The 10,296-nt window shown below is 34.8% G+C and overlaps 1 protein-coding gene across 2 annotated transcripts; it reads left to right on the forward strand.

Annotated features, from left to right (window-relative positions):
- The first annotated feature begins 3,257 nt into the window (after window positions 1–3,257).
- Window positions 3,258–6,827, forward strand: LOC116022850. Of its 2 annotated transcripts, XR_004099301.1 has the most exons (11): window positions 3,258–3,609; window positions 4,066–4,161; window positions 4,816–4,900; window positions 5,111–5,232; window positions 5,368–5,392; window positions 5,488–5,571; window positions 5,693–5,722; window positions 5,811–5,916; window positions 6,367–6,431; window positions 6,538–6,621; window positions 6,702–6,827. XR_004099301.1 is itself a non-coding variant. In XM_031263736.1 (10 exons), exons 1-9 carry the CDS (start codon window positions 3,520–3,522, stop codon window positions 6,428–6,430), a joined length of 702 nt encoding a protein of 233 aa, XP_031119596.1. In that variant the 5' UTR covers window positions 3,258–3,519; the 3' UTR covers window position 6,431; window positions 6,538–6,827. The 2 variants fall into 2 exon arrangements, 1 of the variants encoding a protein (XP_031119596.1); XM_031263736.1 differs by having other exon boundaries at window positions 6,538–6,827.
- The last annotated feature ends 3,469 nt before the right edge of the window (window positions 6,828–10,296 follow it).

A 10,296-nucleotide genomic window follows, 5' to 3' on the forward strand; every position in this document is an offset into this window, starting at 1 on the left:
ATCCATGCACAATGAAAATATAAGATACTAGAGATAGATGAGTATCTATTGATAATGTGGAGGAGAAATATTGATGAAGATATTGGAGACGGTCCAAGAATGGAGACCTGGAGTCCAAGAAGAAGGCCCGAAGGTCCAAGATAGAAAACTCGGTAGCCCAAGGTAAGGGACCCAGAGGCCCGAGGTGGAGGACCTGGAAGCACGAGATGAAGAACCCGAATTAGGTGACCTGGACATGGGTGGCATGGACCCGGGGCTCAAGTCTCAGGTCTGAGGCCGACCTCGGGTAACTTACCATCCCGCCTCGAAGCCCGTTTCTAGGGCCCCGGCGGTGGGGTTTGACCCAACCCCACATCCCACCACGAAATTAGTGAAGTTGGTTGGGTTTTCTTTGTATAAATAATTTATGTCATAATTTAGCTAAGTTATGTTTTACTCTTACAACCTTCTTGTAATATTCTTACATTAATCCATTCAATATTACTATAATTATTTGCCTTTAATTATCATTTTACTCTTTATATTTTATGCAAGGTTATTGATCCACACATATGGATCAATTATTCCATAAAATATCCGCACCACATTATGTATGTTCTTATGACATCTATAAGTGTTCATTTTCTAAATAAGTATGTTTGCAATGATAAAGTAAAGTAAATAAAGTAAATAAGAATAGAAATTACATTCTATATAACAATGGTTCGGTAATTGCCTACTCCACAATATCTAATGACTTATTCTTACAAATTTCATAATTTAATTTATTAGATTTTTCATTCGCTTTTCGATCAAGATTTATTCTACGTCTTACCTTTCAACAAATAGCCCTTGCTGGTATGCTACCCTTACAATACTTGTAGCTTTTAATTTCTTAGCTAATTCCCTACAACAATACACTTGGTGGGTTTTGATGGCTCACCTATCAACTAAGTAACCATCAAAACACTTAGACAACACAAGTTATAAGTTTGTGGCTAACCACTTTGTAGGGTTTCTTAGCTAACCATACAACAATACAATTAGTGGGGGCTTTGATGGCTCACACCGACTTATCAACTAAGTAACCAACAAAACACTTAAGCAAACAAGTTATATATGTTTAATTTGTGGCTAACTTGGGGTTAGTCAAGGGATTGGGGCATGTTAGTGCTGAAACAACTAACCTCCAAATGATATGGCCCAACTTTCCCCAAAAACATGCCTCAAAATTTTCAAAGCGTAGGGTTAAGATGTGTTGGGTTTTACTCTAGGTCTTTTGGATGTATCCAATTAACCAAAAAAAAAAAGTTATAAGTTTGGTAAAGGCCCTGTTTGGTAAATGGTTGTTAGCTGATTGGATTGGCTGTTTGGGTTAGAAGGTATGATTTGTTGATAACATTGATTGATTGTAGAAAGTTGTTTGATAAATTAGCTGTTAGCTGATGGCTGATTGGTAATTTCTTTTCTTAAAAAGCTAATTGAAAAGGCTGCTTTGAGTAGCCTTTTGAATTTTAGCATTTTGGAGTTATAAAAAATTTATTATTTATCAACTAATAGTGGTCAAATAAGCTAAAATTGGCTGATAGGCTGATTATTTACCAAACAGGGCCAAAGTATTTTAATTTAGGAGATGGAAACTACTAAAAATTGCTATGTTAATTTTTAAAGTGTTATCAACAAACAAAAGCAATGTGGATTTTAGGAGATAGATTGAGTACACTATGGTATCCACTTGCTTCGCTCCACTACGTACGTTCCAACACCACATGTCGTCTTCTAGTGCCGAGACATACACAACAAATATTTTTTAATCTTTTCATATTGAGATTTGAATTTAAACCATTTTCTAACATATTTTAAGGCATGAAAACATTTTCTTTAAAGAATATTTGAGATTTGAATTTGTTTGGTGTTACATATACATTAGCATATTTTCTCCTTGTTATGAGAGTGGATTAAGAGATGCACTATCTATTGAACCACTATACATTTTTTTTTTTTTTTATACTTTTACTTTCGAGCAATTTTATTTAGTACGGAGTACTTTACATTTTGCACCATCTAGGTCAAACAAACAACTTCAAAAAGTCTTCAAACTTAATTAAAATCAAGTTGTGTGATTTATATTTAAACAAGGCAACTTCGGCTTCCACCGCCGGCCTCCGGCCGGAGCTCTAATAGAGCTTTGAGCCGGCGGTTTTGGTCACCTTCTAAGTTTGCTCTCGCTCTTCTTCTGTCCCAACCACCGTCGCAGTTCCGTCCGCCTCCGACCACCGCCACAGATCTTTTTCTTCGATTTTCTTTCCCTTTGAATAAAATAATAGTAGGTAGGTATTGGGGTTTGTGTTGGTAGTCTTGAACTCTCAACCTTACTTTGATTTTACCCACTTTTTATTTTCTCTATTATTGTGTTTTTCTCTCGTTACTTTCACGATCATTTTTCCTCTCGTTATTTTCACGAGCTTTTCATTTTCATTAGCATAAATCGTTTAGTTTGGTTTCGGCAAGTGTTGATCTTATCCTGGGCGAGCAAAAAAGAATGATGACGTAGACCCAGAACTTTGATGATGAAGCTTTAAGCTCCCTGAAGGAACATAGCTTCCTAGTTATGAAACAGTTTGCGATTCAAGTTTTCTATAACATAGTTATAAAAGTTGTTTCTATGTCTGACTGTAAGGAATGGTTTACATTTTCATTGATCGTTGATGTAAACGTTTTATGTTATGAATTAATGTAATAGCTACCTTCAAAAAAAAATATTTAAACAAGTCAAATAAAAGGCTTTCATTATTCATACTTTGTACTAAAAAGTTTAAAACATAAAAGTTTATTCATTACCTTCTCTCTAAATTTTGAATATAGAATTTTAGTACCTGGACTCCCATTTTATACTCTCACTTTTACTTCCTGACGTGACAATATATGATATGTTATTTTCATCATATGGATCTCAAAGAAAGTGTCTATATCAAATTTTTGAGCAAATTATTGTATGGACTATGGTCCACATAGTGCTGTGTGGATCATAACAAAAAATATATTTTTAATATACTAAATGTACATTATATAATATAATGTATATTCAGTACACGAATAATGTACATCTCCTGAATACAATGTATATTATTTGATAGTATGATCCACAACCATAGACCAGAGAATAATGATTGAACCTTTTGTATGAGGGGTAAAAGTAGAAAGTAGAATTTGGGAGTTAAGTGCTATTTTCCTTTTCAATATCACCATGCTAAACAATTCAACTCCCAACGCGCCAAACCAAGATCCTAGGGTTAAAAAAAAATGAGGTCAATCTGTTTCCTCGCAAGATTCACAGATTATTCAATCATGGAGTTGATGAGCAGCGTACTTACCGAGTTACCATCCATCTTCAGTTCTGTGCATCAAATTATTCTATTCAATCCAGCTCGCTTTTCAACTGGCTCCCATTATTGCAATACCCACACTTCATACGCCATCTAAAAAGGTTGGTTTCTCAACCCATTTGCCATTTATCTTACTCCAACAGTAGAGAAAGGAATGCCAAATTGGGAGCTCAGGAAATGCTGCAATCACGAGCAAGTGGTCTTTCTTGCCACACTTGGTGTCTGCACTGTCTTCATTCTTGCTGTACTTTCTTTTCTCTCAATCCCCTTTACTGTTTATTCTCATAAAGATTCTAACTTTAGCTGATTTCTAGTTGTTCATTTGGAATTGGAAGATTCTGATGTTTTGAGCTCTATGTACTCTGTGTGTGTGTGTGTTTGGGGAGGAGAGGGGGGATTGTTGATCTTTAGACTCAAATTGTCACTTAGCATGTGCTCACCTTGCTAGGTTAATGTTAACAGATCCTCATTATGATTTAAACTAAATATCCATGGCCAGTAGTGACATTCATCCTAAATATTCAGTTTATTGAAATGTTCATTTCATTTGAACCAAATGTATATAGGTACTCAATTGCTCATATTGGTAAGTGATCTTGGGCTCAAAGTATACCAATTATAAAAAAATAACTCTTTAAAGTGTTGAAGTTTCCTAATCTTGGACCCCTTTTCTAACAATTATCTTGATTTCTTGTTGTAGCTATGGAGGACAGTTCTGCTACTGCCATTCAAACTAGTTACTGTATTCATTCATGAAGCTAGTCATGCTATTGCTTGCAAACTTACTTGCGGTCATGTAAGCAACACTTCAGTCTTTTTTTTGTTTGTTTGTTTTGTTTTGTTTTGTTTTTTTGTGATTATGTGAATAACCGCATTGAATAGAGGACAATAGGACATCGTGAAGAATAATTTGTTAAAGTGATAGTGAGATGCATGATATTGTTATCCTATGTGGACTGTGGTATGTTACGTTGAGTGTTGACGCTCGTTAATAAGAGAGAGGTTAATGCACTTATATTTTTTGAATGTGCAAAAGATCAAATTTGGTTATTTTGCTTACATTATCAAGTAATCCATTATTAGAGTTTCAAGCTTACAAAACAGGGGCAAAAACTTTAGATTACTGCCTATGATGATGGAAACGATTGGTAGAACACATGATATATCATATTTGGCCTGAGATATAAATATGAACCAATTACATCTTGCTGCACATTGCAAATACAACAAATCCTTGCATTGGTCTATTTTTGGGGAAGAAGTTGCGGGTGATTATTTTGTTTTCTATGGGGTATTGCGGTATCTTGTAGTGGCATAATAAGATTTCTTCGATCTATTCATGTGAGCTAATTCTGTTTTAACAACTATTTTCTTGTCCTCTCTCAAAAGGACTCATTTTTTTTTTGTACTTGCTTTGTTGCTCATATGTAATGCCTGTTTGGCTTGGCAGGTGGAAGGCGTCCAGATTCATGCTGATGAAGGTGGCAGTACGGAAACACGTGGTGGTGTATATTGGTTCATTCTACCAGCTGGATGTACTGTCTTGACTTTCCTGTTTGACTTATTAGTCTTATTGTGCATCTGCATTTTCAATTTTCGATGAATTGAACCATAAAGCTTGTCTAACCATCCAAATCTATTTAAGTTAATTGGCCATACAAATTTGACAAACTGCCCAAACATTCTTAGTGGAATATATTGATGTGTATGGAAGTAATTGAAGTCTACCTTTTATCTCACTTCAGACCTTGGCTCGTCTTTCTGGGGAATGGTTTTAGTCCTCGCCTCTACAAATCTTCTGACAGCAAGAGTTGCCGCTGGATGTTTAGCTGTCACGCTACTTGTTGTTCTCTGTGTGGCTAAAAATGTAATTACCCATTTACTTCTAGAGTGGCTTTTTGCATTTTAGCATAGATTTGTCCATATAATATGATTTTCATAGTTCTGCAATGACGATGCAACTCTAGTACTCTACTGATCATCTATTCTTTCCTTTGAACAGTGGACTCTTCGGGGGCTTTGTATTGGTAAGGTCTTCTCATTTCTCAATTTAGAAAATTTTCCACTAATAATAAAGGTCATAAGATATTGGTGGTACTGATGTTTAAATTTTAAACCTTAGGTCTTATTCTCTTCCTTGCTGTCATATGGATTCTGCAGGAAACAACCAAAATCCGTATTCTACGGTACATTATTCTGTTCATTGGTAAAATTTCAGTCCATTTTCTACGCGATGCCCTTTTTGTTGGGCAGGTTCCAATGCTGCATTTCTTCCTTTCGATACAGCGTAGAATATGGTTGCTTATTTCTGTTTCAATTTCGTGCAGGTGTAATGAACAGCTTGTTTTCTGTCTGTGGTATGCCCTTCTCGACATCATTAAATTTCACGCTTGATGGATTGGTTTATTATGCTATGAACATATCCTTGTGTATATATATGTGCAGATATTTACAGTGATCTGATATCTCGAAGAGTTCATACCAGCGATGCTGAGAAGTTTGCAGAAGTGTGCCCGTGTCCTTGTACTGGTGTCGGGTGGGGTGTCATCTGGTGAGCATACTTTGCAGTACTGAAGTGCCAAGTTAGCCACCTCTTCGATCATATACTTCCTAATTGTTAATTGATCAGTTCAGTGTTGTAAAAATCGGCCTAGGTTCTAGGCGCCCTTAGGCCGAGGGGATTTCAGCCCTAGGCGGCTTTTAGTCGGCCAGATAGGCGCCCTCGGTGCCTAACTTGGCTGAGTGGTTTTTTCTTTAATTCCCTTGCATGCATGTCGTCACCGGCTCGGCTGCTCCTCTTCCATATTCCTCGATACGCAACTAACAATCTAGCATATGTAGTTGACTAGTTTAGGAGATTATAACAGTCTAACGACTCACAACTCACTGCCTTTTTTTTCTTTTAAATAATTACTCGGGCGTGCCCGACTAGCGCCTAGCGTCTTCTGAAACATTGGTTCTGTTGTTGTCACCGTGAAACTGAGAGAACTTCGGTTTGCAGGGGACTCATTTCTATCTTGTTTCTCTGCATAGCAACGTACCTCGGTCTGGTGATCCTATCTTGAGGTAAACCAACGCATAAACCCTTCACTCACTTTTGCTTCCCAGGGATCTTTTACTCTCTCTTAGTACTATATTTCAGAACAAACTGGCTTTCTACTTCGAATTGCAGGCCGGGGGAAACCAAATAGAAAAGTCGAATATATTGTTCATGCAAACTGCCAAGTACAAACAACTTCGTCATCATATATACAAGGTATATCGAGCTCGATATCGTTTGTTGTTGTTGAAAATTGGAGAAATTTATGTCTGCCATGGTAGCCTCTTCTTTAGCAGTTGCTTGGTGAAGACTGAAGAATGGGGACTGTAACAGAGCAGAAATATGTCATGGATTCTTCATGTAATTGAAACTTATCACATATGGAAATAAAATGGCCATAGCTTTATAATTTGATTGGGAAATTTCATTTATGTTTTCTCTTTATGTTAGACAACTACTGTTATACTTCTCACTTCTCAGCACTACAAATACTTGAGATCTAAATTGGTTGTTCCCATCAAACAAACTGCTTCATTGTGATTACAAATTATGATTATGTTTTTTTTTTGTTTGTTTGTTTGTTTTTTTTTTTTGGTTTTGTTTTTGTTTTGTTTTGTTTTTTGTTTTGTTTTGTTTTTTTTTTTTTTTTTTTTTTTTTTTTGTTTTGTTTTTGTTTTTTTTTGTTTTTTTTTTTTTTTTTTTTTTTTGGTTTTTTTTTTTTTTTGTTTTTTTTTTTTTTTTTTTTGGTTTTGTTTTTGTTTTGTTTTGTTTTTTGTTTTGTTTTGTTTTTTTTTTTTTTTGTTTTTGTTTTTTTTTTTGTTGTCTTAGTTCAAAATGAATTTGATGTATATCCAACTACTACATTTTATGGAGAAGTATGCAAAATAATAATAATAATAATAATAATAATAATAATAATAATAATAATAATAATGTTATTGAATCCCTATAAATTCATATTAAAGAGTATCATCCGTGATAGAATCTAAGGGTGTGTTTAGAAACCCGAAAAATGACTTCTGGAAAATGAATTATTTTTCATAAAACATTTTCATTTTTCATGTTTGGTTGTATTCTAAAAAGTTGTCTTGGAGTGTTTGGTTCATTTTCTAGAAAATGAGCCAAAGTATACAATATATTTATATATATATAAATTAACACTGAATTGGTTTCTGCATGTTTCAGGCTGTGGGTTTTCGTCCCCACTGCTGGAAACCTTCTCCGGTGGCCGAGGTCGGCCGAGGTCCGCCATCGGAGCTTAAGTAAAAAAATCTAAAACTATAAAAAAGAAAAGACGAAAAAATATGGCGGAGGAAGAAGAAGCAACCTAGGAGAAGAAGGCTGGAAGATGACGAAGGAAGAAGGAGAAGCCTTGGAGAAGAAGCTGCCTGGAAATGACTTTCCCTCCCACCCCTGAAAAAAAGGGCATTTTTCACTTTGACTAAAAATCATTTTTCATGACTTTAATTTTTCGATGCTTGCCAAAACACTGGAAACTCGAAAAATGTTTTCCATAAATATTTTTTCGATTTTTAGAGACACCTTAAAACAACAACACATACGATTATTTTTGTTACTATGTCTAAAAAAAAACTTTGATGAGATGCAATATCTCCCTATTGAAAAAAATATTAAATGTAGAGTCATTGCCATTTTTGGTCCTACTGTTATTGGGGCATTGCCAATTTTAGTCCACTTCATTAATTTTTGTCACATTGCGGCCAATCTTATTTAGTCTTTGCCACTTTTAGTCCACCGTTAAAATTCCCGTCCAAAACAGTGGTATTTTCGTCTTTTCATGCTTTGGTCATCTCCTTTACCCTTTGTAGTGGTTTTCCTTACACATTTTCATCCAATGGAGACCTAAATCTTTCTATGCGGTGTCTCCTATTTTTGACGACTGCAAAAGGTAAAGGAGAAAGGAGAAAGAGACGACTATAAATGTGTAAGGAAAACCACTACAAAGGATAAAGGAGATGACAAAAACATGAAAAGACGAAAATACCCCTATTTTGGACGACCATTTGACGAGAATTTTAACGGTAGACTAAAAGTGGCAATGATTAAATAAGACTGGCCATAATGTGGCAAAAATTAATGAAGTGGACTAAAATTGGCAATACTCCGATAACAGTAGTACCAAAAATGGCAATGACTCTTAAATGTACAAGGAATAAATATTAAATGTATAAGCAATATTTATTTCCAATTTTGCAGTGCATATTAAATTAGTTCAAATTTTTATGTAAAGAATGTTTTGAGTAACAAAATTATAAATGTTGATTTTTTTGAACTTAGACAATTTTTTTTGAACGTTCTCTAATATAGTAGTAATTTTATCAATATAATTAGTTATCACACACGCGTTGCGCGATTAAACCAATGCCCAATGCGTATTTTTAAATAAAAATCAAAGAAATAGTCTCGATGCTTATATATTTTAATAAAACATAACGAAATTGTAAATAGCAAAATTGCAATTAAAATAAGTAGAAACAAATAAACAACTTACCTGGGAGCAAATGACGTGTGATCATTGTCAATTGTTTGCACACCAGTCCGACCATTTAAAATCCATGTGTAATTGTATTTGTGATCAAGTACTTTATAGTTCGTCCGAACAGGTTTGACAATGACATTTGAGATGATGTATCATTTGTTGGTTTGTAAAGTGATATCTTACATTCCAATGGCATTATCAAACACTATTGATTGAGCCCGAGTTCCTTGCATTTAGATATAACATTTACAATGATGTTTGTGGTGAATGAGAGCATCTTCATAATAATAATAATACTAATAATGATAAAAATTAAATATTAAATAATAATAAATAATAAGAAAGGGAGAAAATTTTTACTATTTACTTACTGTTTCATCCTCAAGTACGATGAACATATACTTTTTCTCAGGCGTTCCAATAGCGTTTTTTAGTTCGTTTTTCTTAATGACATGAACTGTACAACTCCAACTCACAGTTTGTGTGTCAATATCATTTAACTTTACTGCATTTGTCATTACTAATATCCTTGTATTATGCAAAATATGTTCATAAAGTATGTTATGAAATAATATAATGGAACCACAACATAAATTTAAAAACCATAGACTAAGGAGTTAAGAGTAACTAATTAAAATGTGTAGATTATAGAGGAATATAATGAGAACCACAACATTACATACAAGGATACAAGCATAGATGAACAGATTATACAATAGATATATTTACATAACGATATTGAAGTTATACTAAGAGTTAATACCCAAAATGGTCCTCCGACTATAGCGTAATACTCGATTTAGTCCCAAAATATTTTTAGTACCCAATTTAGTCATCTAACTTTTAAAACGGTACCCAATGTCATCCTCCGTTACAATTTCCGTGTTTCCACCGTTATTACCAAGGGCAAAGAAGTCATTTTAATATATCAAACGGGAAACCCCCAAAATTGTAGTAGTGGTTGACCACAATCACGGTGAGCAGTGACGCCACGCTGGATCCCAAAGAGTATCCGACGAGCCGCCGCCGCCGCCCAAGAAGAGGGTTTCATGGTGCCGGAGAGGTTTAAGGTGGTGGCTCTGATGGCCTGTGTGATGGCCCTCTGCAATGCTGACAGGGTTGTGATGTCCGTCGCCGTCGTTCCTTTGGCTACTAAATACGGGTGGAGTAACGCTTTCTTGGGCATCGTTCAGGTATAAAAAAATAAAAATCACAACTTTAATTTTTCTCTTTATTTTCAGTGTTCAATATGTTTCATCTCTGTTTGTTTTTGCTCTTCATTGGTAAAATCCCTTTTTTTTTGATGATTTTTATGTTGCTTTACTGTTCCTCTGAGGGTTGGCGGGGGGGGGGGGGTGTTGTTTTGGGTTTTTTTTTTTTTTTTTTTTTTT

Source organism: Ipomoea triloba, chromosome 6 (assembly GCF_003576645.1).
Source record: "Ipomoea triloba cultivar NCNSP0323 chromosome 6, ASM357664v1".
Taxonomy (NCBI): Eukaryota; Viridiplantae; Streptophyta; class Magnoliopsida; order Solanales; family Convolvulaceae; genus Ipomoea; species Ipomoea triloba.